Genomic DNA, 27,194 nt, shown 5'->3' with positions numbered 1-27,194 from the left:
CATTTCAGCCATTCTTCCTACACAAAAAAAAAGTAGCCGGTACTGCATTCGAAAGAAAGTGAAGTATAACGAAGAGGGAGAAAAAAAGAACAAATATGAAAGTAGCCACCCTTGTATTACCCGAACAAGGGGACTGCGAAAGGATATGGAAACCGGGGGGGAAAGGGGAAGCAAAGCTAGTAAGTACATGCGCAGATGAAAGGCTCCGGCACCCTAGATGTATCGGAAGAGACTAGAAACAAAAGGATCATGGCCAGACATGAACCATCGCCTGTTCGTTCTAGATGAGGTATGAAAGTGGGGGGAAATGAAAATGACAAACACTATTAATCCAACATATACTTCTTGGTCACTTCAAACGCGGGGGAAAATAAAAGGAAAGCACGTCTCAATTTACAGGCCCGGGGGTCCTCCGAGGCCAGCACCCATGGTCTGCAAGCGTGCAGCGAGCTGAGGGTATTTCTCTTGCACTTCGAGCTGTGTCCGGGTTGCCTCAGCGTATGAGATAGCGTTGATAATTTCAGCTTCGGTACGAGCCAGCTCTGCGGCTCTTTCGAAATACTTGAGGGCCTGTGAGACCTTGCCCTGCTGCAGAAGGAGCTGTGCCATGGTTCCCACAGCGATGTCACATTCGGGGTCAACTGGAGCGGGGTTAGACTATAATCCGTTTTGCACATAATAGCGGCGGTTACTTACTGATCAAAGCCTTCTGGCACAGATTCTCGGCCTCTTGGAAGTCATGCTTCCACTGGAACAGAGCGAGCGCCTTGTTGATAAGGGGCAGAACGTTGATTCCCATGGGCTTGCTCTGTTTCTCCATCTCTACGGCCTTATCGAACTTCTCAATGGCTTCAGAGAAATTCTGCTGGTCAAGGAGAAGTTCACCGTAGTAGTTGTAGACATCCGGCACGTCCTCGAAGTTCTTCACAGATCTCCTGAAAGTGGCCATGGCGGATGCGACAGATCCCATCTTGTATTGTGTTACACCCAGCTGGATGTGAGAATAGATGAAGGTACGGTCAAGGTCGATGGACTTCTGGTAGTCCTTAGCGGCTTCGGCAAATTCGCCGAGGATGAAGTGAAGCTGGGCGCGGTGGTAGTAGATATCAGCGTCGTCCTTGTTGTGGGAGATGGCGAGGTCAAAGTCGTCTGCAGCGGCATCCTTGTTACCTATCCATTCTCTGTTAGAAATGACATTGACTACGCAACGAGGCTACTGAAATTGGGAGATGGTGTTTACCAAGTTCAAGGTGCAGGCTAGCACGTTTGATGTAGCTCTGAACCAAAGATGGCTGGAGTTCAACGCTCTTATTGAGGTCCGCCAGGGCAGCCTGAGCATTGCCCTCGAGGTAAGTGAAGGTGGCTCTCAAATTGAGGGCAAGGGCTTCGAATTCACCAAGGTCGCCAAGCTCCAGGGCCTTTTCGAAGGCTGTGGCAGCCTCGTCATAGCCATCACCGGTCTTCAGCGCCATTGCGAGCAGACCCTTGCGCAACTGACCCTTGCCAGAATCCTCGCTCAACTCAACGGATTCAGCGAGACCCTCAGGGAGGGGCTTGGGACGGAAGCTCTGAAGGTAGTTGGACACGAAGGTCGGGCTAGGGAGCTTCTTGCCCTTAGCTTCCAGGATCGCTTTGCCCTTTTTCTCCGCAACCTTCTTCAAGAGTCTCTCAAGAGCGACACGGCTGACCTCGTTGGAGAAGCCGTCGATGATGCAGCTGGCAGTGAAGTCGAGAAGGGCCTCGCTGAACTTCTCGAGGTGTTCATATGCAATAGCTCTCCGGTTCAGGGCCTTGACATACTCGCTATCCATTGAAAGGGCAGCGGTGGTGTCCTGGACAACCTTCTCCCATTCGGACAGGACATTGTAGCAAGCAGCGCGGTTGGAGTAGAAGACAGGGTCAGGTTTGCAAAGAATAGCTTTTCCGTAGAGTTCGATCGCCTTGTTGTAGTCTTTGGAGCCGTAAGCCTTGTTACCGGCAGCTTTCAGCTTCGCAGCATAGGCTTTCCGTGTCTACAGGTCAATGTCAGCGTCAGCGCTCATTTGTTACCACAACGCCATTAACCCACCTCTTCCGATAGCTGTCCAACAGTAGCTTCGTCAACTTCGGGGAGTTCTTCAGGAGCTTCTTCGGCCTTCTTGTTCTCTATGGGATCATTAGTTCCAGTGTTGAGCGGTCGGAAACCTGGGAGATCATCTATAGGGACATACCGTCCTGGACAGCAGCAGCCTTGGCCTTCTCTTTCTCTTCCGCCTTCTTCTTCTCCTTTTCCTTCTCCTTGCGTCGCTGATTCTTGCTCTTCTTCTTCTCTGTAGGCTGAGGAGCTTGAGCCGGCCGGCTCGAGTCGGAGAGATAGTAGACAACACCCGCACTGGTCACGACCACAGCGACACCAGCAATGGTATAAACAAGAGCCTTATTCTCAGATACCCATTTCGAGACACGATCCCAGACCGACGCCGATGAAGATGCCGGAAGAGAAGCAGTGTCAACAACCACGTTCTTCACTGGTTGAGGTAGTGGTGATTCGTTCGACATGATGACCCTGCTAGGAACCCGTATTCCTCGATCTTATCGAATTCTGCAACGATTAGCAAGGCAACTATTAACGAGAGGAAGTATATAAGGATAAAAGAAAATCCATAGATTGGGAAATACGAACTGGTCCTTGGTGCACGGCGAAAGCCTGTCGGCAGAAGGGCTACTTTTTCGGGGTTGGAAGATGGAAGGAGCGCGGCTTGAAAAGTTATGCGTAGAAGGGTGGTCCGGCGACGCAGGAGCGGCTTTCCGCCCGGGCAGCTCGTCATGCAACGCAAGCCAATCACACCCACTACAAAGGGATGCTCAGTGCCTTGCTTTCTCCACAATATCAGCGTCGAGTGCGAATACCAGGAACCGGACTGCAATACCCGATACCGAATGAAATTCTACCACGTCCATTTGGATCCAATGTTTTCCTCTTTATTGCTGTATGATCGGTCGTGTGCGCTGTTCGCTCCAGGCTAGTACTAAAGTGCTTCATCCAGATCCATAGGCTGTTGAGGAATCCATTCCAACATCACCTCCTTAAAGCTGGAATATTAGCCAATAAGACCCGTCGCAATGGCATCCACTCCACCAACATCCTCCTTGGATTCCTTTCAGATCATATCTTCTCTCCGTTATGACCCTGCGATTCCGCATGCGATCGGTGAAAGAACTGCAGAACCCCGTCTTCTAGCTACACCATACTACCTTCTACCTTACCACCGGGATCGGCTCCTAAACGCGGCAATGTGTTTCAATTGGGCAAAAGCTATTGAGTTTCTACGGCAAGATTTGGACCAGTTTACTCAGATTCTAGAGACGTTTGTACCAAACAAATCAAAACCATGGCGCCTTCGTATTGTTATTGACAGCAGTGGATTGTGCAAGGTTGAAGCCAACCCGACAGCATCAATGGACCCCCTAAACCTTCTCTGCCCTTCCCGAAACGTTTCACAGCCAAATACGTGGCGTGTATATGTTGACTCAGAGTCTACAGCCCCTTCGGACTTTACTACGCATAAGACTACTGCGCGTGGGGACTATACAGCTGCCAGGTATCGGTCTGGGATCCTTTCACCCCAAGAGCAGGCAGAGGTGCTTGTAGTGAATCCAAAGGGCGAAATCATGGAAGGGAGCATCACAACCCCGTACTTCAGGCGGCGCAAACCTGGATCTGAGAAGGATAGCGCGAGCAAAGACTCCGGACCAGAATGGGCCACACCACCGCTCTTAAGTGGTGGCAATGCAGGTACAACTAGACGATACGCCCTGGCAGAAGGGTTTTGCACAGAGGAGGTCATTACAGTGGCTGATTTAGTAGACGGTGAAGAGTGTTGGCTTAGTAACGGTGTCAGAGGCTTCATCCCCGGTAGGATTACATTGATGGACCCGAAAGGGTCCGAAAGGGTCCCACTTCCACGGTAATATATAGAACCGTTCATCTCGAATCCGAGTATACCCTCGAATTAAGTCGGAACATATAGCGTCTTTACGTGGTCTGAAATGAAGAAGTGCAAGGGACATTGTGTGGTGGTCATTGATCGTGTAGCTGTAGGGTAATGCATCTCTAAACAGAACTCGTCTAAAACTGTAGTGGCTGAAAAGCACCACTTGCTCTAGTTCTTTTTTTCGATAACAATTGGGTTGGGGTTACCCTTCCACTCAAGTGGACGAGTACTCATATACTCCTTGAGCATCTCCTCAGTTACCTGGGCCCTACGCTCTTGAAAATCTTTAACATAGGTTTGCAGCTCAGCGATACACTTCTGCTTCATCTCGCCAGTGAGCATCTCTCCCTTCTCATATGCAGTACGAATACGCTCAAGTTCTTCATCATCCTCCAGGAAGAAAGTGAGGTACTGGAACGGAACATCGACTTTGCTGTTTCCGCCGAGCTGACGCTGGAGTTCAGCAGTGTCTTGGCCGCCCGAGAAGGCATACTTGTTGATCTTGTTCTTGATACGGGCGGGGGTATCGTTCATGAAGATGGCGGATGTGTCCACGCTAGCGGACATCTTGGAGCCAGGGCCTTGAAGGGCAGGTAGGAAGATTGCATGGATCAGTGACGGCTTCTTGTACTTCATCTTCTCGGCGTTTTCACGGCATTGCCGGAAATAAGGATCTTGGTCGATTGCGCAAGGGATCAGACACGGGATGGACGAGACCTTCTTCCTGTCTGTGCCAAAGATATGCGGGAAACTGGTGGCAAATGCCGAGGCGGACTGAGTAGCACAGAAATGGAATTCACCAATGTTGTTGCTGTCGTTAAATCCGAACGTTCCCTTTATAGAGTTGATTGTAATACGCTTGGCCATCCTGCACATGTTCTCGTAGAAAGCGCCGCCAACAAAATCAAAATCGCTGAAGATGAACGTCTTCTTCATATCGAAACCAACAGCGATAATGTCCATGGCATTCGCCTTGGTATATCTCTTTGCGTCCTCGACGTCGATCTTTTGCGAATGCATGAATTTCTAAAGGCCAGTTAGCATCACAAGAGGAATAACCGATCGATATGTGTGGAACATGCCTCGTCGTCCGTAAGCATGATAACCAATGGGCAGTCGAAAACATCTTGCAACCATCTATGTAGTACAGTATCGTCAGTTATTAATCGTGTGATGTACTTGGCAGATCAAGAATGCATACTTGGTGAATTCGAAGGGAATTGTGTGTCCAACGTGCATGCTGTCACTACTAGGTCCTCGTCCAGTATAAAGGTAGAATGGCTGGCCCTTTTCATAGCGATCCAGAATGGTAGTCAATTCGCGGTGACTAAAAACAATTCCTCTGCGCATAAACCTGTGAGGGCGATGGCCGGTAACTTTCTCAAAGCGTTCGAGCAAGGCTGGTGTGATAGGAGTGGCACCGAATTCGCGCACCAGCTTGTCATAGTCAACCGGTAAGAGCTTTCCAGACTCATCAACTCCACCAGAGACGTCAAAAGGTGTAATCTTCTGTCCGACTGCCTTGGAATCGGGCGCCTTTTCGGCAAGGCTCAAAGTTGTGAGCGCGGGGGGTTGACCAGGTTCGTCCGCCATGTTCGAAGATTGTGTCTGCAGAGACACAAAAAATTTGTAGTGTATAGAACTTGCTGGCTACCGCTCTGTGGCACCCAAAGGCTAGAACGGAATTAAAGACCGGGGTCTTTGTAATAGCGCTGCCGTTGCTAATCTTGACACCGATATAATTTGTATCTCTGCCCCTCCAAGCATGACCAACGATGAGTCATCCTATCAAGCGACCATTGTTCCTCTTATTGGCTTGTTGTAGTACATCACGTGAAGCCGAACGGCTAGCACCCCGCGTTCCGGATGAGGCTAGCGCAATGGCTCTAGAAGCTATCAGAAATTCTTCCGTCGCCGAAAGGAGTCCGGGTCCGAGCAGAATTGTCCGACCACTGAGAAAGGCGATTGAGCAGACGAGCACCCAACAGCTCACAGAGCATCACCCCATCGCCACAGCTCCTCTATCGCTTCCCCATTATTCAGACTGACTATATGCATCTGCAATCATGAAGTTCTTCGAGAACGTATTTACTTACGATTACTCCTTCCCTGCTGTCTCTCTAGCCTACTTCCTCCGCTATCCCAACCCGTATTCTCGCCATGTCCTAACGACTGATGTTATCGATCGCTACGTCGATCCCAAGACACAGCGTCTTCATACAATTCGCCTTCATCTAAAGAAATCAAAAGTCCCCGCTGGCATACTCAAATTGCTCCCCAAGGGCATTGGAGGATCCGACCATTCCGGTCAAAGCTACATTCTCGAGACCACGGTCGTCGACCCCAAGGAAGGCTGGATGGAAAGTGAATCACGTAACATGGAATGGACTGGCATCCTCAGTGTCGTTGAGAAGCAGGTTTATCTGCGTCAGCCAATTGAAGGGGCTCTTGATAGTCTCGAGGGGCTTGCCCTTGACGACAAGAGAGGCGAGCAGACGACTGTGAAGACGACCGTCACGTTCCGTTCTCGGTTCGGACAAGGAAAGCTGCTCGGAAGAAAAAAGGTAGATCCAATTGGTGACCACAATGGCGAGGTTGAAGAGGATGCACCGAAGAGGGGTTTTTTCTCCTCTCTATCAACCGCTGGTATTCAGCGGACAATCGAACTCATTGGGGTGAAGCGGACCCGGGATGCCGTGCTTAAGAGCAAACAAGGCATGAATGTTGTCTTAGAACGTTTGCGTAGCGGCGGAATAGTCGGCGTCCTCGAAGGGATGCGCCAGGATCGAGAGGCAGCCTTTGGACCTGAAGGCCCTTGGAAGCGTGTCTGGGCCAGGGGTCATGCACATATCGAAGACGATGACAACTAGTCTTTGTTGGATATTCAGGGAGCGGCGAACAATTTGGGAAACATATGCAGCATTCAAGCATGGAGTTTTTTGGCGTTTGGGACTTTTCTGACTGACACTCTCCTACCATTTCGACCTTGCATTCGACTCACATACTTTTTTTTTTCTTGTCAGCATTATTATCACACAAGCATATTTGCCGGTCATGCATTATTCCACGAAGATGTTTCACGAAACAAAATGTCGATTGTATATTAGGAAAAGGGCAAGAGGCCGATCGGTGATTTCACTCATTTGGTGGACACCTACTGTACTATACTATGTATGAATCTTTATTTACCTTGACAAATTTTCCCTTAAATATATTGATACTTTCCTGCTTTCTTGGCTAGCTATGAACTTATCTATAGATCGCGACAGAAGCACTTCAATAGCTAAATAGATGATCTCACGGGTGCTAAGTTAAACGAAAATTTGCCAACTTAGTAATCCTTACGAATTGTTTGGTGTAAGGAGTACAACCTACATTCACAGGTCGGTTTCCTACCCCCATCTGCACTTTGGTTCTTGCAACTTCTTTTCAGGTGAATGTCTAATATAGAAGGGAAATTTGAGTATAAACTGGAAAGTCAGCACTTGTTGGATGAAGCAAGCTATTAGCTCAACAACCCCTCGCACGGACATACCGAACCTTGTACAGCATCTAAAGTCAGGTTATTCTAGCCTCTTCTGAGGTCACAGTGAGACCAGAGTCATTTAGCAGCCATTCTTACATCACTGTCTACATATAATAAAAGGAGAACAATACAGGATTGGAGAGCACTTCCACGTGATTCGATTCACAAGAGACTCTTATTTACAGTCCACGCGTGGTGTGTTGTTCAATTTACCGTACACTAGGACGGCGTGAAGCTGGAATGGAAAACCGACTACCTACTCGTGCACTAAAGCGGGAGAGCGACAGCCATGAGCAGAGTTCTAGCTCTAAACGATCACACGGGGCGACGATGGATCCTCTAGCGCTCAAGGACTTGGGCGAGCACTTAAAGATTTTACCCGTGCCTACGGACACCGATGACCTGGAAACGACATCGCGAAAGATGCAGGATCTCGCCAGGGTTGTTGAGCGGGGCAATAGTCTTGCACTCTGGACGGGACTGAAGCTGGCGTCGCACAACAAACGCAGGGATCTGGAAAGCTCAGCTAGGGCACAGATGACGGAATCTGAATGGGAGCTGTATGAGCGCTGGAAAGGAATGCAAGACACCTGCAATGACGGGGACGAGCACAATAACCAAAGTGAGCAGCAGAAGCCATTGGATATTCCAGAGTTCAACTGGAACGAGAACAAAGCTCCTGTGCCAACAGGAGCTCACAGTGTCCGAAAATTTACACAGCGGGCAGCAGTCATGGACATGGTCTGGGGCCACCAAGGCGCCACTCCCGAACATGCATCATGGCTGACTTTTAATATGCCAGTTATGCTACCCCTCATTAAAACGATCACCAAGGTCTCTAATATCCAGAAGCACATTCAGGACGCCGATCCTCTTGCTGGTAAACTGACAGACATGGAGGCTGCAGAGATTGAAACCGTGCGCAGGGTAGTAGAGGTCGCAGAGGGAAACAGATTACGTGAATTGGAACGGATCCGCAAGCTGGCCAAATCCATCTGTGAGTCGGCCGCAATTATCAAGTCTCGTGCAGAGGGACTAGAGAAACTTGAGAGGTAGCGTGTTCCACCGACTGTTGTCGAGTCATGGAGGTATATACCTGAGAGGCACGGGAAAAGAAAAAGTGAGAGGCTTTGCTGTCAAACTTTTTTGTCGTAATCAGTTACCAGTCAGTCCACGCCATGATAGATATGTAGTGGAAATGGGAATCCGAGATGTGAGGTCTCCTATCCCCGTTCTCAATTGGGATGCAGGTAATTACTGGATTGAGCGATTCCATATATCTCGAATCACCCGATCCGACCGGTAATGACGCAAGGTTCGACTGCGGTAAAAAGAGACCCTAAGAGTCGCTCGCATCCATTATTGGTCACCGGGCTCGTCGGATATTAATCTGGGTCATATCCACTCATATCCGAGGACACCAAACCCGAAGCGAAACAAATCTCCATTTTGGCTGTTGTTAAGTCGTTCTATGGCTGAATTGCGGTGTCCTCGGCTTCTTGTACAGTGTACTTAGGCTTAAGTCTGACCTTGGCATACATTCCCAAACACCAAAACAAGGCAATTTAGTAGGGCTAGCTGTCGGATTCTTCCCAACTATGACGGCATCTTTCTAGAAGAGATTGAAATTTTGGCCGCCAGATGACCTCATGGCCAACCATCCGAGGGAGTGGACAACAATGTTCGGTAGTATCCTGTATGGAGTACAACCAGGCAGAAGTCAGCAGATGGCCATAGCGTACATACATCCAGAGTACTGTACATCCCTTGGACTAGAGCGTACACCACGGTGCACAACAGAGGATCTAAGCCAAGTCGTCTGTACGGAGTTATCTTGGCCAGAATAATTGCCATGCAGCTGATATGTGAGAACGAGTCAGGAATGCTGTTGGTGTTCACGGTGTCACCATTGGCGATATTAACCTTTCAGCCCTTGTAGTAATATTAATATTAATATTGACGGCATTTAGGCGATGTTCGTGAGAACGTTAGAAGCAACTTCCGAGACTCACCATCAAATACTCATTAGTGATGGAATAATGACAGCTCGGCGCTACTCAGGGTTGGCCGGTACGAAGTCGTATCTCGGCAACCATGATGTAGTATTATTACTCTATCGTTATTACCATTGCCATTGTTCGGTGTTGCTAGGGCCTCTTGACCCAGGGATGGTAATCAACGCTAAGGGAACCCCGTTGGATGCCCGAAGAACTAGAGATAGGAGCCATAGGAACCACAGGGAACCATGGTCGTTTGGAATTCTCAACAGAGGTTAGCTGTGAAAATTTGAATACCCCATCCGATTAAGTTTGTAAAACTTGGATGGCACTTCCAGTACTCCGTAGAAGCTGCTGTATTATTATTATTTTTTTTTATGTGACCTCTCCTGGCTCAGATTGCATGAAATTTTCTTTTTCTATCAAGACCTTCTGTCGGAGAGTCTACGGCGTTCAGGGTGCGGCTGTGCAGTAGTAATAAGCAATTTCACCTCGTGATGTTCCACTGGAAATCCGGTGGGAATATTGCAGAGAGTTCAGTCGATGCTACACTAAATTTGATAGGTGGCAATAAATGAAGTACTGTACGGAGTAGTTTGTTGTCCATCCTCGTCGAGTAACTACTGATAGGGCCCGAGTTGGGGGCAATACTCAAGAGTATTAACTTGGAACACTGGTATGAATTGTACAGTAGCACCACCATTAGTGTGATTGAGGGTCTTGTGGAATTATGTACCGCGCTACCACAATACTAGTTGGTTTGTTTCTTCCCTAAACCAAGTTAGTTAACCACTCCCGTTGTTTCCCCGTCGGTAATCATGTAATAGAGATTTAATTAGACATTGACCCATCAGCAGGTATTATTGGCTTACTATTGTTTATGATTTCCTCTAGCCCTTTTATTTTTTGCCTCTTCAATATGCAAGATTACTATCTGTAAGTACACAATGCTTTTCTTCATATTTTTATTTTACCTTTATTTTTTACCCCCTGTTTACTGTGAACAGCACACCGTACGACCAAGTAATAAAGATTCGAAAAATACAAAATAAAATGAAAAATCAAGTATTGCCTTTCCCGGGGATGCCTCGGTAATCAAGTATTACTCAGATTGCTACTTACTGTGCCTAGGTACAGTACTTCGCTGCCTTAAGTAATTTGGCTCTGCATAAGTTACATCTTACGACTACTCAAAGCAGTAGTACTTCTCTTAAGGACAGTACTCCGTAGAAGGTGGTAACTTGCGCCCGTCACAATACGGTAAGATTGTTTACTAGTTTGAATCTCAAGGTACAATTGGTGGCTGGCAGCAGACTATGTAGGCAAACCCATTGGTCCCTCCGGACCCTCAGAACCCTTGGAAGACCGAAATATGTGAGGATGCGGCGTTCTTAGTGGACGCCTCCTGGCACCCTGGGCGGATCAACCGCCGGAACTGCCGTATTCGGTGAGGAAATATGCGGGGACTGTCTGTTAGCGTCAGTGACCAAGAAGGGCCAAGAATGCCTCCTAAAACGCCAGGGAGCCAGCAAAAAGATGAGTCTCCTCTGGCCAATCCGGGATCCACACTCCCTGTTTCACAGGCAAGACAATAATAAGTCGCCGGTCACAGAAGGAGAGAAGGAGAGCGAGAAAAGAGAGTGTGCTGGACCAGCAGCATCGTGACTGACTTGCCATTCATGAATGATTTTCTTTTTTATTTTTTTCCCTTGTTGCAATCCTTCATCTATCTGACATTACCTTTGACCCTTCTGCCAGTGGTGGTTCCCCCCTGGGTTACAGCTCCTCTCTGCTGCACACCCATAATCAGCTGGCCTCAAACCCCCCCCCCCCCCCCCATTACTCCCTCCCAACTAGCGGAGGGTTCCGACTCGGACCTTACTCTACTCGATTCCCAAATTCTGACAGCAGGGAACACTTCCCCTCCCTCTTTATTCTCAGTGCGACCGCCATCTGATTTAGCGTTCTTTCGAATCCCTTGGCTTTTCGGTGTCAGGGCGGAAGGCGTTTCATGAGAGACCATTCTTTTGCTGACACGGAAAACGGTGACCTGGCGAATCTATCGCCCATCCAATTCGGAGTTTAGACGAGCGAAGCGCTGAAGATAGATACATCTCCTCTTTACACTTTCAGGTCCTTTTGCTGTTTGAAATCGCCGGACGCGACTATTATGTTCTAAAGAGTATTCCACTCTATTTTCGTGCAAGACTACGGTAGTGTTACTCGAATCCCTTCGACCACCATCGACCTCCCTCTTACCACCAACTCGGTTATGAGCATGCCAGTTGTGCTGGCCGCTGCTCCTCTATTATCGCTGCGCTTCTGAGCCTACTCGGTCATCCCCACGGAGACGGCTCTACTTCAATAGTCCTCGGCCTCCAAATGGCGGACCCTTGGAGAATGAGGTCGACGTTCCGACCATGTCTGGTTCTATTGGCGATGTTGTCAACAATTCTACAGCCAGGCCTCGCCCAGATCTGTTCTTTCTGGGATGGCGGATGTGTTGATCCCTACGCCCAGACGGCAGTTTCCTTCGATTTTTCCCCTCTCTTCTTGGACGATCTTACACTATATTATGCATACGACGCCAACTCTCGGGGTAAAGGTAACGAACCTATGACTAAAGCTAGTTTTTGGATGGGCTATGCAGCACATCATGTCGATAGCTCAGCCATCTCCACAAATCGCACGTTGGAGGTTGGCTTGCGTGTGGGAAACTTGACAGGTACCCCTTCCGGGGGGACGAATGGATGCGACGGTGTTTGGGGACCACAATGCTCGATGAACCTCAAGGAGACATTAAAGGAAGCTATCTATCAACTCTCCGCCAAGGGAGAATATTACACCTTTCCCCTAGATACTGTGTTACATGAAATGCTCGTCAACCCGCCTGCTCTTCCCAACTGTCCACCGCCTTTCTTCGATGTCCAGCGAATTCCAGTTAAGCGTACGTGAAGGTTCCTTGTCTCATAGACTACCCGTGTACTTTGCTCTGTTACTTACACTTTTGCCAGCGTTCGCCTCGGAGACGGTAAATGACAAAGTTGCTATGATGTCAACTTCTGGCTCTAGCGATGACCCCTGGAAGACATGGTATATCGACAATATGACTGCGAAACAACAAGCAGATCAAGTGGCCGTTGCCATCATCAGCCGAAGCCCGTCATACGACAGTCCACCCCTGAAGAGCAAAAACGATGTTCAAATCGAACTAGTGTGCCTTCAGGCTCCTTCAACCGGGAGTTCGTCATCGAACCAAGATTCCACGTAGGGTTCTCGAAATCACGTCTGAATATTCCCTTTCATACTCTAAGGGCCACAAGTTGTATACTTTGGTGGCCATACTAATAGCACCTTGCTGCATTGCACTCTTCGCTGGCATGTCTACCGCTTCACATGTCTCATAACAATTCATTGTTAAAGAAGAGATTACCAGATCTACTCACGATCTTTGCCCGTCCGCAGCAGGCTCTCAACTTCCCGGACCGTGTGTGTGTGTCATCGCATCGAAGTTCGATGCGATACGATGGCCGTGTTGCCGTGTTCTAGGGACCATAACCTTGGACAAACCGATTGCATGGACCACGAGTGTTGGCATGGGAGGACGCGACCATGATTCAGCTCTACTTCTGGGTATTTTGGATTTTTGAAATGACCCAGTTTCACTATGCGTTGCCGGGATACCCATCAATTCTCGGAAACTTGATATGTTCGCATTGGAGTTGTATTTAGTTGCACCTAGGACCGACCACTTTACACGCGGCATCCTTTCAAGAAATCTGTTCTTGGAACCTAGTATACTTGTTTGGTTATACATTGAATAGGGCAAAGTGAAATGCTCTCCGCTTTCGGGCTATCGTCGTGCCACGCAGACTGATCGGATTTCCCCCGTGAGCCCACGGCCGACAGGACCGGGTCTTGATTCCTTGAAGGAAGCCCTCGATGCTACCATGCCTTTTATCACAGCGTCGGCCAATTCATCTGTATTGGTTTCAGATTACCCGGACCACAGAAATCCTCCAAGATCTCGGCCTGTTCACTCAAAAGTATCCGATCGACTTGGCTACCGATTTGAGCCAAACTTCTCATTCGTGCTAGATCCTCTGGGATGCGCTTATCGCCACGAGCCGTCGTGTTTTCCTCCCAATGTCCCTTGGAAAAGGCTATCAAGGTCGTGATATGCTTCCGTGAAATATCGAAAACCAATGAACAGATGGTGCCAGTTTCCTCGAGCCAGTTACACTGCCATAACTCTCCGGGCCGGATGCATTGGTATGTGGCTGATTGAAACGCCGCACGCCCCGCCATGGGGCCCCCATGAATGGCGTAATTTATGCGGTCCTCGTTGTAGAACCACATTTCATAACGCCATTTCTCTGGATTTCCTTCCGTATCCTGCGCTGCATAGTCATATATCAAGTGACGATCGCGAATGTCCTCATCGAAGGTAGACCCTTGTAAAGAGGGAAGAACAGGCATTTTGAAGACAAGGGTGTGTTTAGTCTCGATCCTGGAGCACAATCGCGAAAGCAATGCGCAAGCAATAGCGGGGGGGGGAAACAAGGAAATTATAATAATATATCCCTTTTGGGAATTTTAAAATTATTTTTGGCCACTGCAGTAAACCTCAAGTTGTCGACATAGCCACTTCACCGAAGAGCCCACGGTGTATTCACTACTCAGTAGCTAGGTCAGTAAGCGGCTGTAATGACAACCAACGTACGGAGTTTAAACCTCTCAAAGTTTCTTTCAACTCGGGAGGCTCGGGATCTCATGACATCATGATCTTGCCGATAGCCCCAAGACGATAATCGCGTCGATCTTAAGCTTGGTCGCACCCGAGACAATGGACCAAGATCTCCGCCCGAATGTGTCCCTGGCAACCAAATCATGATTGAATGATGAGTTGATAGCCGAGAAGCTAGAATGGAATTTCAGGCTGTAGTTATAAGATCGTCGTGAAACACATCGACTTTTAGTGGAAGTGAAAATGTATCTTGCTCAGAATTGTTCTTGTGGTTGCTTTGGTGTTGATTTAGCAATAGGGTTGGGGTAGTTAATTGTATATATTAGTGCTCGTATTATGTTTAGAAGGGCAATTAGAAATAGGATTTATTCATTATGCCTCAATTAAAATTTAGAAATGATTATGGCTTTTATTGCTCTTATTATATACTCGTGCCTACTAGTTATCTCCTGTGCTTTAAATCCTTTTGTGGTTGTGGTTGCTTTTACAAGCTGAGACTAGATATCGTAGATGTAAGAACGACCGGACTCACCTCCTCCATCATAAGCCCAAGAGCTGTACAATGACAGGTTCTGATCCAACAGGAAGGGAGAAAATTAATCGAAGTTAAGAGGAGCTGCAAATCCCTTGAAAACTCTTACTAGGTCCAATAGCTAGGTAGCTTTCGTTTGAGGTGGCGCATCAACATATACCTTGCACGTCAACTTCAACCATGGAGATATTGTGAGAGGTCGCAAAAGTGGGAAAGAGAAAACAAGGAGAACAATAGGGAGGGAGCCATTGACGGCAGAATTCTTAGAATACATGGGAGCTGCCTGGAAAAAAGGTACAAAAACCGTCACAGGTTGAGTTCAACCAACTAAATCTCACGATTCCCTCAAAGTACCATGGGTACTGCAAAACCACTCCACAGTATGAGTATGTCTGCACCTTAACCCTCTATACTTACACCCGCACCATTTCCTCTTTTATGTCCAACATCATGTTGATTATCCATGTGTATAATTGCCTATGAATTGCCCGACTTTCTTGCCTCGTACTATGTACGTACTAGTTGTGACACTTTCTCCACAAATCTCACGGTGTCCAGTCGATCTAAAGATTAGCGCCACGTGCATCCCTTTGCTAGATAAGGAAGAGTCAATAATTGCTCAACAACTACCACCCGCCTATATAAAATTATGATGCATTCCGCAAATTTAATCGCTATGCTGATACTCGCACGTCTTACTCGCTGTGACCACATTGTTAGTAGTCGTGGGCGTCGTCTCGTCTCGCCTCAATTGCATCCGATATAGCGAACGCTCTGTGCTTATCGGGCTCATGGTTTACGCGTCCCATTTTATAACAATGCAGACCGTTCTGGCCGGTGTCAGCACGAATCTAGCTGATGCCCTTGCTGCCTCGTCACTGCCTGGGGCTCTGTCCTATGTAGCCCCGGCTGGCTTCCCGACCAGTGCCTTCTCGTACGTTTCGATTGTTCACCCGCAGCCCCGACTTGGAGAAAATACTCACAAACCCTCGATCTAGATCTTATTATTATCTACCCGCAGAACCAACCCAAGAGCCGCAACCAATTATTCATGATCCTATACTGAATATCACGTTCCCTTATGAATTGACGAATCCTGATACCATCCCGACGGAGAACAACGACCCCGTCTTCTTCCCAGAGCCATCTGTAAATCTATCGGAGCATCAACAACAGGCATTGGTCCACGGGGTCGTGGCCAATGTCACCCGCATCATCACTGCGAACAATACGAACAGTAACTGCACCACTTGCAAAGCAGCTTTGGCCGCGGCTAAGCCGGCTGCTTTGTTTGCGCCAACACTAGTGCCCGAAACGTTGATCTCCCTTTGCCAAAAGTTCAAGTTCGCTTCTGATGATGGATGTGGGGAGAAATATACGGCGAGTGTCTTTGGGGCGATCTGGACTCAAGTTCTAGCCTATGCAGATGTTCAAGGTCCAGACGGAGACTACATATGCAATTCCTTGAGCAGCACTTTCTGTAGTCAGCCCTTGACGAGCCCGTTAAACGTGTCAGAGTGGTTTCCAAAGCCAAAGCCGGCAAACCCACAGGTTCCTAGCCCTAGTGGTGAGCGGATTAAGGTGCTGCACTTGTCGGATTTTCATCTGGACCCACGTTACTCCGTGAATTCTGAGGCAAATTGCTCGTCAGGCATGTGTTGCCGAAGCAATCTCTTCAACTCGTATTCAGAGGACCAGGTTCTCCTTCCAGCCTCTGTCTATGGATCATACAAATGTGACACCCCATATGACCTTGGTCTTGCTGCTCTGGAAGCTGTTGGTCCTTTGACTGGAACTGACAAGGACAAGAATCCTTTGGCCTTCACCCTGTATACAGGAGATTTAGTCTCGCATGACGACCCTGCTACTCAAGTTGATCGGGCCTATACGCAATATACAGAAACTAGTGTATACGGTATGCTTAAGTCATACCTCTCAGGGCCAGTCTTCGCTGCTTTGGGCAACCACGATACCAGCCCTGAGAACATCGAATCTCCACACAGCCTTCCAGGACCATTGGGCCAGCAACAGAGTTGGAACTATGATCATGTTGCAGGGCTGTGGCGACACGAAGGGTGGATTGATGAAGCCGCTGTCCAGGAAGCCAAGCTTCATTATGGGGCCTACAGCATTAAAACCCATTATGGATTGCGCATTATCACGTTCAACACAGGTAGGTCAGTCATCTGGACCTTGACAATGCGATTGACTGACGCGTGACTTGTAGATTTCTGGTATAAGTCTAATTATCTGAACCTCATCAACACAACAAATCCTGACAACTCAGGGATCTTCGCTTGGATGATCTCCGAGCTTCAGGAAGCAGAGGACCATGGCGAGCGAGTTTGGCTTGTTGGTCACGTTCTCTCTGGATGGGATGGGTCCAACCCCCTCCCCAATCCAACAAATCTCTTCTACCAGATTGTAGACCGCTACTCCCCACATGTTATTGCCAACATATTCTTTGGTCACACGCATGAAGATCAATTCATGCTATACTACGCGAACAATGGTACAATGCAGAACGCCAAAAATGCATTGACCACTGGTTGGATTGGACCCAGCGTAACACCTCTGACAAATCTAAATAGCGGCTTCAGATTGTACGAAGTGGATACAGGCGACTTCAACATCTACGAAGCATACACCTTCTTTAGCAACGTGTCAGACTTTAGCTCTCTCGCGGAGACAGGACCTGTATACCAGTTCGAATATTCTACACGGGACACGTACGGCTCCGCCGCTGGATGGGACAAGGATGCTCCCCTGAATGCAACATTTTGGCATCAGGTTACCGAGGCTATGGAGAGGGACGGAGGCCTAGTAACCCTGCAAAATGAACTGCAGGGTAAGATGAGTGTCAAGAGCCCCAAGTGCACGACCGCGGATTGCTGGAAAGCCAAGATCTGCTACATGAGGAGCGGAAGTGTGGCACTCGGCAAGCAATGTGCTCAAGGGTGAGTCTACCACATTCCTGACATAACACAGTATACTAACAGAGGATGCAGGTACGGGTCTGTGCAAAGCGCATTTAAGCCATCTACAAAGTAAAGTTCATAAATATGTAAGCACAGTGTTGTATGGATCTTCTACTAGTACACGAGGAACCACAGTTACTCGCTGTTCAAACACTTACTGTAACCTACCATTTTCACAACACAGCAGCAATACTCCGATAAACTTTCTCTGTAGATCATAGAAACTCAATGTATAGGTTTTCGGGTATCATATGAGCTTTTGTCGGGAGTTAGCGCTGCATTATCCAGTAACTGCGGAGGCCTCCTAAGGTAGCCAGGGAACCCTAAACTGTGCCATAGGTAATGGTCTAGGAACGACCTTGATTATTTCATATTGGACTGGTGTGGTTCAAAGGACAGCCAAGTGTCTAGACCGTGACTGCCGAGTCACGCCACTGGCGCTTGAATATAGCTGAACTAGTTCCTTTCTAATACTTATGAGGCTCGTTCGTTCTCACTGTCTTCATTATGAACGAATGCCTTCATGATGCAAAACTCTGGTCTTTACCAGGGCGAGCTGGCGAACAGGATCCGTCTAACTTTGGAGCTATGGGTACTGAGTATAGGAACTGGTGACAAATTTTTACCTTCCATCGAAGCTAACTATATGCGTCGAAGCTAGAACTGGCCATGACTGGTAAAGGGGAAATCGTGTAGGGTTTCATTGGGCGACAGAGCGCCTACGTTTTGGAACCGATCGTCATCGGGGTCGATTTAAGTTTGAACTTCATCGAGAGTTCGAGGGAATGGTGACGGCATTTACATTTCATGTCGGATAGAGGCGGAAGATTGCATAGGATGATGGGCCGAGGAAGTTGCACAGCATACGGCGTTGCCTACATAAGACGCTTCTCCGATATTCTGTTACTATAGGATGCATACTATAGCGGACCAGCGCTAACTTCGAAGAATAAGTGATAGGCACTGCAGAAATGCCTGACAACTGTTTCTCAAAGAGGCGCGGTTGGATATTCTCCGAGAGGGACTAAGTAGTATGTAATGTAGGATACCATCATCTAGTACGGAGAAATTCATTCTCTCTCTCAGAGTGGTTGCTAGAAAAATTTTTTGTTGGTGGTGATTTCATGATTCGCATGACGTCGCAGCCATCCCGCAGCATATCGTCATCGCCCGCCCTCCCGGACATTCCGCTCATACAATATCAACCCCATCATCCCTAGAATTCTGACTTACCCTTTGTCAAACCATCTTTCACTAGCTTCACAAGCTTTTGCGCCTTTTTAGCGCCTGAGACGATTCCGCTCCGCTGTGAATACCCTACACAATCGACGCGCTGTACCCCACGCGACTGTCCGAGATTAAAATATATTTACCAACGCATACAGAGCTTAAGCTGTTGAAATGGCTATGAACGCGATTCAGCTCGGCCTTCGACTGTGGGAGGTATGTCGCTCTCGATAGTGACGGGGGTCCAGTATCGCACTAGGCACTCTAGAATAAGCTAACAAGATGCGCTTTGAAACAGTTCCTATGGACCCTGCTGGTCATGGCCCTGATTGGTAACATGATCGCCGATTCATTCAGTGGAAACCCGGCGACCGTCAACTATGCCATGTTTGTTTCGGCATTTTCCATGTTCACACTGTTCTACTTGGTCCCGGCATCTATCAATATCGACTGGGCAATCCATCCGATCTTCATGATTGTCTTGGACACTCTCAATGCCATCTTCTTCCTTACGGCCGGTATCGCACTGGCTGCTAAGCTCGAGGCCCACAGCTGCAGCAACAACGTACGTGTGATCAGTGAACCTCGGGATCTGAGATACACCTCGATCGAAGCAGGATTCGTGCTATCGGCAGACCCACCCACTATTGAGATCCACCGGCTGATTGTCGATCATCTAGGATTACACTCTCAACAACGAGATTACCAACGGCTCCGTGCACCGCGAGAAGCGTTGCCGTGAGGCGCAGGCATCCACTGCTTTCCTTTGGCTTGCCTGGGCTGGATACACGGCGTCCATTGCCCTTTCATCTTTGGCCGCCCGCCGGTCCGTCAACCTTCGGCCCCGGACGGGTCCCGCCCGTGGAGCTCGTCCCAGCATGGCCCAGGTCTAAAAAGGAAACCATAGGAAACAATGTAAGATGGTCATGTTTTGGGATTTGCTATGAGGAACTGACCGTGTTGCTTTCCACAGGATTTACGGTGCCAGCTATTTGGTATTCTATGATCTTACTAGTGCAACTAGATATGAGTCATATTCATGTTCTAGTTAAAATTTGCACGACAAGTATACGTTTGAAACGCCTTGGAAATGCCGTCAATTGATGAAAACCACCAACTGTGTCTCTCGGCAACGTGAAAATGACTATGCCGACGATTCTATACTAATTACATACACCAGTTAATAATACTCTAGGGTTCGGTGAGGGAGTTGCAGAATTGTATTTGTATATCTTCTCTAGCTATTGATAAGATGCTAAGAGCGGGATGGATATGGTGTATATTGGATAGTAGGAGATGGACAATAATTGGGTGGCTCGGAGAAGTTCGAGGTTTGTATCTGTTATGCTGCATGTAATGTTATATGAAGCTTGACTTTGGTCAAATTTGTTTATTTATTTATTTTAATAATCAGTTGTAGACACAGAGGTGAACTATATATGAATATGTGTAGGTATTCCAAAATCGTTCCAAGTTGGAGGGTCAGATTATCCTTTACGTTCAATCAATCTGATAGCTCTTGAGTCACGCCTCCGATGGCCCACATTCTCGCCCCTCTAGTGCTCTTTCGACGACTCATAACACTGGTAGTATCCAACTGTCATACAAAATGAAAGTGATCAGTAAAAACATTCATGAGCCCCTCAAGCCAGGAATACAGACTTGCAGACATCCTTAGAGAATTGACAACTCAACATCAGCACTCTGTGCTTGGACGGTAACGCTGCCAGTTTTTCGGACCTCTTCATTCGCCTCTCCAAAGTATCGTCCGGAGCGAAAGCTATGCAAATATTAGTGTCGAACCAAAATGCTATCATATGAACTCGCAGTTGGTCATCGCTTACCTCCAGTGAAGATTAGCTTTGACAACATTCTGTACTCCACGAATGTATTGCTGAACCTCCGAATCGATACACTCGCCCCAACTGGGTAGGTCTGCTAGCGCAAGGTACCAGTCATGATAACGAGAAAGGAGCATACCGCCAATGTGGTCAAAGGCCATCTGCGCGGGCATGCCCGCACGTCGACAAATGGCAACCATATTGTGACTTACACCTTCTTTCTACAGATCCAGCACGTCAGCAGAAGTATCTTGGATGATCTGGTTTTGTATATGCTTCAAAGATACTGACCTCTTCTTTGCAATACGAGAGAATGTCGTTTTGCCTATGGTCGTTGAGTTTTGGTTCGTTCCTCTTTTGGGTTAATACTCACAGTAGGACTAGGTCAATGCCGATTCTTTCTATCTCTTTGATGCTTCTAGTCTCGAAGACTGAGTCTGGGATATGGAGCTTGTGACCATACCTGCTCATTGTTAACAGTCTTGCGTGAATATATCTGTAGTGAGTGCGGTGGCGTACTCAACTAGGGCAAAGAGAGGTGAAACTCCGGCAGACTGTCTACGTAATGCGAGCATCTCGTCGAGTGTGGGGTATTCGCCCCTAGAACAACTGTGGACTTGTTCGATGGCGCCATTGCAATAATCTCTCATAGCCTTTGCGAACCTGCGACGGACACCTTGATTATTTCTTAGTGGGCGCCCAAGGGAGTCTCGGCTTTGAGGGTGGGTCATACCAACTGGAGAAGCCTATGAACTTTAGCAAATCTCTCCTGGCAAACAAATAGGAGGCAAGAAATTGGCTGATAGTTACCTTGGCAAGGCGACGCCATACGGAATTATGGACCTGAACCAGAGGGTGCTCTTCGCTATCGTCTGACACAGTCCCATTATCTTGCATACCATTTAAGAGGCTGTTGACCAATTGCTGAGCTTGTATAGGGTCATCTTTTAGACCTCCATTATCAAACACTGGAGATAAATGACTTAGTATCTTGACCAGAAAGATAATAACTGCAAAGCTCACTATCATCGAACGGGAAGACCTAGGGGTGACGCCGAGCGGCACAGGTTAGCATGTCGATATCTTCAAAAGGCATTAATCGTGTTACGACTAATACACATACCCAGTTACCCCAATCACATATTGTCTGGAGCTCCAAAGGCGAAGCATCCGGTACTACAATTGAGCAAAAGTACGAAAAATCACATTTCGTTATAGTCCTCCGAGTCCTGTCGCCAAACGCGCATATCCTGCAATGTGCCCGTTTAGCACTGCATGCTATGTCTTCTGTCGGACATACTGACCTTGCTATCCATAGCTCGGACTCCTGCTTTACCATTTCATAATACGTGTTTGTTGCTGGCTTCTCCGATAAAAAGAGCACAAACATGTTAGGAAGGCGTACAGAGACAAGGGCGTCTCTACACGCAGCCTTTCCAATTGGCAATATCAATCCGTCAGAAAGTCGTGGGATTTCCATGATGACGACAATGCCTAATGAAAGCTCTGGTGTGCAAACTGAAATGGCTAATTTGTGAAAACAAACAGGTACCCTGTTAGCTGCTACTATGCTTAAATACTGCGATTATGATGATACTCATTTTCCAGGCAAGGCTAGTCATCCCTCAAACCATCGCCAATTACGCAGAAAAATTTCAATGATGTCAAGGGCTATCCTGAAAAGACAATCTCGGGCCGCGGGTTACCTCGATGATGTGTTTTCCAGGAAAGTCCATTACCGGATTCTGCTACCTGCAGACAAGATGAAGGGGGTGGATTAGTTGATGGTCATATAGTTCACAAATGATCATCCCAATAATGCGGCCTATACTTCGCCACAGTGGCTGAGGATCTTGCGCTATCGACCTTTAGATCGTGATCTTGTTCATGATGATCATGGTTCCTTGTTCAAGCCATATGTGGAACTTTATTGTTGCCTCAAACTAATTCGATCTATTGAATTATAGGCCTGGGCGGATCTCTTATCCGGCCTCCGACGCAATGGGCGACTCTGGTCGAGTGGGGAACCGTTCTTCATTAATGAATTTAGCGCGCTTTATGGGGCATCGACCAAGTCATGGTTCTGTGTGCGATTCCAGTGGAATGGTACACGTATAGTTGCGCGTGTATATCGATTTCTTTCATATGATTTCTTATCATCCTATCCTCCCGGCAGCCCATACAATGTTGGCCAACGTCCCCACTATTCCCCTCGAAAAAGCAATACAACGCCTTGATGCGTATCCGTAGTTCTACACAATTGGACTACGAGACGCTCGGCGCTGATCTACATGGGTTGTAATCTCTCTCTATGGTCTCGGACGGCCTCCGGATGCAAAACTCGCATCTGTCGTACACAGCAAGCTCCATGGCACCGAAACCTGACGAATGTGGGGGCAGAACAGAGCCTGGGTCGTTCCGGGATTTGTAGAAGGACAGACTCGGCTGGATGCCGTCTGAACTTGACCTTGTATGTTGAACTCAGATGTTGTACTGACTCTAGAGCGAGTAGATGAGCATAAATTCTCGCATCTTGCCCTCAATGGCTCGAAAATGCTCACAGCTTTGTTTACATTGATATCCTCGAGTTTATCTTCAGGTTATTGACGAAATGGACACCACTCTGCCCCCTCACTCCAACGCTGGTGACCATATAAGCAAATGGGGCTACTCTTTTACTTGGACGGATCGCCATCTCTCTAGAGAGAAGACAGAGCCTCTGCGTCAGCAGTTCGACACACTGGGCGCTGCTGCTCTGGAACGGCTTCAGTTCATACGATCTTCGTTGCTAGAAGATAGCAAAGCAAAAGGAACCACTCCTCCCTCAAATGATCTTTACACCATTCTCCGAGACTACCATAGGGAGGATGAGGTCTTAACCCAACTCTGGAACGAAACTCACACGGTCCCAGACTGGGTTAACTGGGAGCAACTCGAGCGAGGTCAGCGGTTTTTGCACCGTTATATAATTGCCAACATTGTTGGCTTTGCATTACAGGGGTTTGTAGCAGAAAATTCTGTATAACTCCCTTTAACCATGGTGAATCCATTAAACATTATATAACTGACTCAAATTCCACGTTAAGGCGGCCTCCGGCGTCATAGAAGTCCTCGTCCGGACTGGCAGTTTCTCGACCCGTATGTTGTTAAAGAGACTGCTCGAGACCTTCCAATGGTTGATCCAAGTCACTCATGACCTCGCTGCCATCCAACCCGGCGGCGAAGGCCATGTTGCAACCGTCCGGGTCCGACTTCTCCATTCCTCCGTCCGACAGCGCATCTTACACCTGTGTCGCACAAAACCTCATTACTTCGATATTGACCGTTATGGTGTCCCCGTCAACACATTAGATAGCATTCACTCCATTAGTACTTTCTGCTGCAATCCAATGTGGCTCCAACTGCCTAGGTTTAAAATCACCCCTTCCCCCGATGAGGTCAAAGACTACATGGCCCTCTTTCGATACCTTGGTTACCTTCTCGGAACACCAACGTCATACTTCGAGACAGTGGAGAAGGGCAAGTACACAATGGAGAGTATGGTCGCCCACGAGCTGCATACCACCGAGACGTCACGCGTGGTCGCTCATAACTTTGTTGAATGCGTGGCGAACCTCCCTGCCCCGTTTCATGTCTCGAGGCAGTTCGTTGAGGCTGGTAGTCGGTGGATCAACGGTAACGAGATCTGCGACAATCTTGATCTTGGGAAGCCCGGGTTCTTATACTACTTAATGTTTGCCGGTTACTGTGTTCTTGTTCTAGGGCTTGCTTGGCTGCAACGGATGATTCCTATGCTTGATGATTTCATGATTAAGGTAGGTCTTACAAGCATGGCACTATGAGTGACTTAGTTGCACTAATTACTACATGCCAGCTCTCCCGAAACCTCTTGTATCAGGGGATAGTGCTACGAGAACGCACTCGTTTTGACTTTAAACACGTCCCGCGCATGGGCAAGACTATTGGGAGAGAAAAATACAGCCCCAATGAAGGCAATCGGCCTTGGAAGGCGTGCAAGTATCCTCCATATCTGAACTATACTTTCATTGATATCACAGATATAGGGCATTTTGAACTGGTGTGTCTTACTGTGGCTCTTGTTACCGGGGGACTATTGACTGGGTGTGTGATTAAGAGCGGACTATGGGTTTACAGTAGGATGCGGGATGTCACTATGTAGGCGTGAGGGATTTTACATGGGTTAGTTAGTGAACAGGATCTGTAGGCTATATGGGACATGTTATGTGACGTTGCCTTACATGGTGTGGTTGTGATAGTAGTGGATGTGATGAAATATATTTCTTGTCGTCCGAGCTCTACGCATGAAGATAAATCGAGTAATACCCCACTTTACTGTTTCGTCGTAGCACTTACTCCCAATTTTATGAACCCTCAGTCTACATTATAACATTCTGATATACTCGGGCATCTGCCCTGTCGGGCTTTGATCTTTGAGTTTCAATAGTTGAAGTATGGACGCGCCAAAACTTAGGTACTCCCTTGTCGTCTCAGGGCCAACCGAAGTATCAAGTGGCCTTATTCGGATCTAAACCAGGAATTGAACTAAAACAAAACAAAACAAAACAAAACAAAATAAATTAGTTGTTTGGATGCACTCCGTTCATGTTGCCAGCGTTTCGACCGGGTTCGAGTGCTGCTCTAAAGCTTAGCGTGAAACTACAGAGAATCTGTCGCTTGGCATAGGAAGGAATATGATCCCACGTGTATCGACATGGGACTACAGTACACTTCGGAGCAACTGGTCAAGTGTGAAGACTTCGAGTGTGTTTTTGTTGTTGCTGTTTGAGTTGACCGAAAGTTTGTTGTTGTGTAGAAATGGTGGGGTTGAAGCAACGAGGCCGGATCTATATGTGCCGTAAGAATGGTTTCCTGAAGGACCCCTCAAATATTCGAAAAATGAAGCAAATTGAATTAAGGGCGAGTGGAACTATAAGGAGCGAGGGAAGTTGTTCCTGACAGGCGGGGCAGTGTGAGTGAGAGAAAGTAGCCAAAAAAAATCCCCCCTCCGCGCGGCCCGTGCAAGAATTTCTCCAGAAGCTCTGGCAAGTGTGTTTAATTGCGTTCCCTCCACCAACTCCTTTTCGTGGCCTTTTCGCTCCCCTCATCAACCAGTCACACACCCACCGCACACAATGGCTATCCAGTGAGCTTGCCCTGCCAATTATTGGCAAAGGGAGTGCGCTAATTTCCCCATCTAGCTACTTGATTCTCCTCTCTCGTCAGGGCAAAGTGGTTCGTTTACCCTCGTGGCCCACCCAACTTTTTGACCGGTCCGGAAGTCCGGCTGGATCTGACTGAACTCTTTCTCTCAGCGCCTGGCGAAATGGTTTACAACTCTTTCTCCCAAGGAGAAAGCTAAGATTATCAAAGATGTGACCCAACTCGTCCTGTCCCGTCGGACAAGGATGTGCAACTTCCTCGAGTATAAGGGTACGGATCCAGCCACTTACATACTTGCTAATCCACGCAACCCCCCCCCCCCCCTACTAACCGACATTTGTTCTCAGACAGCAAAGTTGTTTACCGTCGTTATGCCTCCCTCTTCTTCATCGCCGGATGCGCTTCGACCGACAACGAACTGATCACCCTCGAAGTTGTGCATCGTTACGTTGAGCAGATGGACAAGTATTACGGCAACGTCTGCGAACTGGACATTATTTTCAACTTCCAGAAGGCATACTTCATCCTAGACGAGTTGCTGCTGGCAGGAGAGATGCAGGAGAGCAGCAAGAAGAATGTCCTCCGGTGCATCAGTCAACAGGACAGTTTGGAAGACATGGAGGTGAGTTATTGACCGCCGTATCTTGCTTAGAAGTTCGCATAGACAATGGTAGGAGGTCTGAAGCACTACGATCGGATGCGATCGTATCCATCGTCAGAGCTCTCTACCAGGGCTGTTCTAGTATGCTCGTTTGATGCTTGGTTCTATTTGCTGCCCGTTGTTTCTCGGGCTTGTGGTATCTTTTGCGCGCGTTGCTATTTCGCTTCACTTTGCTATATATCACCCAATTGTTTTCCTGCAATCCCTTTTTGCCACCGCGGTTGTTTACTGCATCTCGTGCGTTCCGGTCCTCCTTTTGGCCTACCGTCGATTGACGCTAATAGCTATTGTCCCCTATCTAGGTTGAGGAAGATGTGGTTACGAAGATCATGTAGCGGGCTTACCATTCGGCAACTGAGCGTTCCTGTGTTTCTATATTTGGATTTCCGCTTTGGGGAATATTGGGAGGACATCTTGGCGTTGGACGTACATACTAGGCGTTGTTTTCTACACAGTTCACGACCACTAATTAATACCACATGGCTATGGACTTGCCTCAATTATTGGATTCAACCCAAGGAAAGTGACTT

General features: G+C 47.9%; 12 protein-coding genes across 12 annotated transcripts; 8 read left to right on the top strand and 4 right to left on the bottom strand.

The window, feature by feature from the left end:
• Positions 1–291: 291 nt before the first annotated feature.
• tom70 (putative mitochondrial outer membrane translocase receptor (TOM70)) lies at positions 292–2,709 on the bottom strand. The gene is made up of 6 exons (XM_032052387.1): positions 2,663–2,709; positions 2,211–2,581; positions 2,069–2,145; positions 1,241–2,012; positions 697–1,170; positions 292–641 (listed from the first exon to the last, which is right to left on the bottom strand). Exons 2-6 carry the CDS (start codon positions 2,536–2,538, stop codon positions 394–396), a joined length of 1,899 nt encoding a protein of 632 aa, XP_031908989.1. The 5' UTR covers positions 2,539–2,581; positions 2,663–2,709; the 3' UTR covers positions 292–393.
• Positions 2,710–2,805: 96 nt separating this feature from the next.
• Positions 2,806–3,951, top strand: BDV38DRAFT_274730 (aminotransferase class IV-domain-containing protein; the record flags this gene model as incomplete). Its single annotated transcript, XM_032057890.1, has 2 exons — positions 2,806–2,990; positions 3,093–3,951. 2 exons carry the CDS (start codon positions 2,806–2,808, stop codon positions 3,949–3,951), a joined length of 1,044 nt encoding a protein of 347 aa, XP_031908988.1.
• A 191-nt stretch (positions 3,952–4,142) lies between these two features.
• Positions 4,143–5,567, bottom strand: BDV38DRAFT_274729 (tryptophan--tRNA ligase WRS1; the record flags this gene model as incomplete). The annotated part of the gene is made up of 3 exons (XM_032057889.1): positions 4,143–5,000; positions 5,081–5,111; positions 5,176–5,567. The coding sequence occupies 3 exons, from the start codon at positions 5,565–5,567 to the stop codon at positions 4,143–4,145; spliced, it is 1,281 nt and encodes a 426-aa protein (XP_031908987.1).
• Positions 5,568–6,040: 473 nt separating this feature from the next.
• Positions 6,041–6,844, top strand: BDV38DRAFT_287276 (MSF1 domain protein; the record flags this gene model as incomplete). The annotated part of the gene is made up of 1 exon (XM_032060821.1): positions 6,041–6,844. The coding sequence occupies one exon, from the start codon at positions 6,041–6,043 to the stop codon at positions 6,842–6,844; it is 804 nt and encodes a 267-aa protein (XP_031908986.1).
• An 896-nt stretch (positions 6,845–7,740) lies between these two features.
• BDV38DRAFT_296531 (uncharacterized protein) lies at positions 7,741–9,361 on the top strand (the record flags this gene model as incomplete). The annotated part of the gene is made up of 2 exons (XM_032062948.1): positions 7,741–8,497; positions 8,768–9,361. 2 exons carry the CDS (start codon positions 7,741–7,743, stop codon positions 8,887–8,889), a joined length of 879 nt encoding a protein of 292 aa, XP_031908985.1. The 3' UTR covers positions 8,890–9,361.
• A 2,339-nt stretch (positions 9,362–11,700) lies between these two features.
• BDV38DRAFT_197374 (uncharacterized protein) lies at positions 11,701–13,113 on the top strand. Its single transcript, XM_032052385.1, has 2 exons — positions 11,701–12,444; positions 12,512–13,113. Exons 1-2 carry the CDS (start codon positions 11,880–11,882, stop codon positions 12,766–12,768), a joined length of 822 nt encoding a protein of 273 aa, XP_031908984.1. The 5' UTR covers positions 11,701–11,879; the 3' UTR covers positions 12,769–13,113.
• BDV38DRAFT_197380 (Calycin-like protein) lies at positions 12,956–14,097 on the bottom strand. Its single transcript, XM_032052386.1, has one exon. It carries the CDS (start codon positions 13,974–13,976, stop codon positions 13,458–13,460), a length of 519 nt encoding a protein of 172 aa, XP_031908983.1. The 5' UTR covers positions 13,977–14,097; the 3' UTR covers positions 12,956–13,457.
• Positions 14,098–15,454: 1,357 nt separating this feature from the next.
• Positions 15,455–17,827, top strand: BDV38DRAFT_296529 (PPN1 endopolyphosphatase family protein; the record flags this gene model as incomplete). Its single annotated transcript, XM_032062947.1, has 4 exons — positions 15,455–15,710; positions 15,775–16,949; positions 17,004–17,733; positions 17,785–17,827. Exons 1-4 carry the CDS (start codon positions 15,568–15,570, stop codon positions 17,825–17,827), a joined length of 2,091 nt encoding a protein of 696 aa, XP_031908982.1. The 5' UTR covers positions 15,455–15,567.
• A 1,107-nt stretch (positions 17,828–18,934) lies between these two features.
• On the top strand, positions 18,935–20,468 carry BDV38DRAFT_259894 (MARVEL domain-containing protein). Its single transcript, XM_032055871.1, has 4 exons — positions 18,935–19,197; positions 19,280–19,546; positions 19,662–19,896; positions 19,955–20,468. Exons 1-3 carry the CDS (start codon positions 19,156–19,158, stop codon positions 19,872–19,874), a joined length of 522 nt encoding a protein of 173 aa, XP_031908981.1. The 5' UTR covers positions 18,935–19,155; the 3' UTR covers positions 19,875–19,896; positions 19,955–20,468.
• Positions 20,469–20,655: 187 nt separating this feature from the next.
• Positions 20,656–22,302, bottom strand: BDV38DRAFT_287270 (terpene synthase family protein; the record flags this gene model as incomplete). Its single annotated transcript, XM_032060820.1, has 10 exons — positions 20,656–20,761; positions 20,826–21,043; positions 21,114–21,147; positions 21,196–21,285; positions 21,342–21,498; positions 21,556–21,568; positions 21,633–21,790; positions 21,846–21,864; positions 21,946–22,072; positions 22,127–22,302. 10 exons carry the CDS (start codon positions 22,300–22,302, stop codon positions 20,656–20,658), a joined length of 1,098 nt encoding a protein of 365 aa, XP_031908980.1.
• Positions 22,303–22,894: 592 nt separating this feature from the next.
• Positions 22,895–24,818, top strand: BDV38DRAFT_197344 (oxygenase MpaB family protein). The gene is made up of 2 exons (XM_032052384.1): positions 22,895–23,841; positions 23,909–24,818. Exons 1-2 carry the CDS (start codon positions 23,434–23,436, stop codon positions 24,662–24,664), a joined length of 1,164 nt encoding a protein of 387 aa, XP_031908979.1. The 5' UTR covers positions 22,895–23,433; the 3' UTR covers positions 24,665–24,818.
• Positions 24,819–25,842: 1,024 nt separating this feature from the next.
• On the top strand, positions 25,843–27,177 carry BDV38DRAFT_259882 (AP-1 complex subunit sigma). Its single transcript, XM_032055870.1, has 5 exons — positions 25,843–25,986; positions 26,042–26,075; positions 26,156–26,273; positions 26,351–26,625; positions 26,967–27,177. Exons 1-5 carry the CDS (start codon positions 25,976–25,978, stop codon positions 26,997–26,999), a joined length of 471 nt encoding a protein of 156 aa, XP_031908978.1. The 5' UTR covers positions 25,843–25,975; the 3' UTR covers positions 27,000–27,177.
• Positions 27,178–27,194: the final 17 nt, after the last annotated feature.

The sequence above is a fragment of the Aspergillus pseudotamarii genome (assembly GCF_009193445.1).
Source record: "Aspergillus pseudotamarii strain CBS 117625 unplaced genomic scaffold BDV38scaffold_74, whole genome shotgun sequence".
In the NCBI taxonomy this organism is placed as follows: Eukaryota; Fungi; Ascomycota; class Eurotiomycetes; order Eurotiales; family Aspergillaceae; genus Aspergillus; species Aspergillus pseudotamarii.
This window is presented reverse-complemented; position numbering and strand designations above follow the sequence as displayed.

What these genes read in the sequence shown, in the direction of transcription:
- BDV38DRAFT_259894 (XM_032055871.1), top strand. Translation starts at nt 19,156, where the DNA reads ATGGCTATGAACGCGATTCAGCTCGGCCTTCGACTGTGGGAG. An exon ending in TCGGCCTTCGACTGTGGGAG is followed by an intron (nt 19,198 to 19,279) that starts GTATGTCGCTCT and finishes GCTTTGAAACAG; the next exon opens with TTCCTATGGACCCTGCTGGT. An exon ending in CCCACAGCTGCAGCAACAAC is followed by an intron (nt 19,547 to 19,661) that starts GTACGTGTGATC and finishes TCGATCATCTAG; the next exon opens with GATTACACTCTCAACAACGA.
- BDV38DRAFT_197374 (XM_032052385.1), top strand. Translation starts at nt 11,880, where the DNA reads ATGGCGGACCCTTGGAGAATGAGGTCGACGTTCCGACCATGTCTGGTT. An exon ending in CCAGCGAATTCCAGTTAAGC is followed by an intron (nt 12,445 to 12,511) that starts GTACGTGAAGGT and finishes CACTTTTGCCAG; the next exon opens with CGTTCGCCTCGGAGACGGTA.
- BDV38DRAFT_197380 (XM_032052386.1), bottom strand. Translation starts at nt 13,976, where the DNA reads ATGCCTGTTCTTCCCTCTTTACAAGGGTCTACCTTCGATGAGGACATT.
- tom70 (XM_032052387.1), bottom strand. Translation starts at nt 2,538, where the DNA reads ATGTCGAACGAATCACCACTACCTCAACCAGTGAAGAACGTGGTTGTT. An exon ending in GGCTGCTGCTGTCCAGGACG is followed by an intron (nt 2,146 to 2,210) that starts GTATGTCCCTAT and finishes ATGATCCCATAG; the next exon opens with AGAACAAGAAGGCCGAAGAA. An exon ending in GTGCCAGAAGGCTTTGATCA is followed by an intron (nt 642 to 696) that starts GTAAGTAACCGC and finishes ACCCCGCTCCAG; the next exon opens with TTGACCCCGAATGTGACATC.
- BDV38DRAFT_259882 (XM_032055870.1), top strand. An exon ending in TCTCTCGTCAGGGCAAAGTG is followed by an intron (nt 26,076 to 26,155) that starts GTTCGTTTACCC and finishes TCTTTCTCTCAG; the next exon opens with CGCCTGGCGAAATGGTTTAC. An exon ending in CAACTTCCTCGAGTATAAGG is followed by an intron (nt 26,274 to 26,350) that starts GTACGGATCCAG and finishes ATTTGTTCTCAG; the next exon opens with ACAGCAAAGTTGTTTACCGT.
- BDV38DRAFT_197344 (XM_032052384.1), top strand. Translation starts at nt 23,434, where the DNA reads ATGGACACCACTCTGCCCCCTCACTCCAACGCTGGTGACCATATAAGC. An exon ending in GGTTTGTAGCAGAAAATTCT is followed by an intron (nt 23,842 to 23,908) that starts GTATAACTCCCT and finishes TTCCACGTTAAG; the next exon opens with GCGGCCTCCGGCGTCATAGA.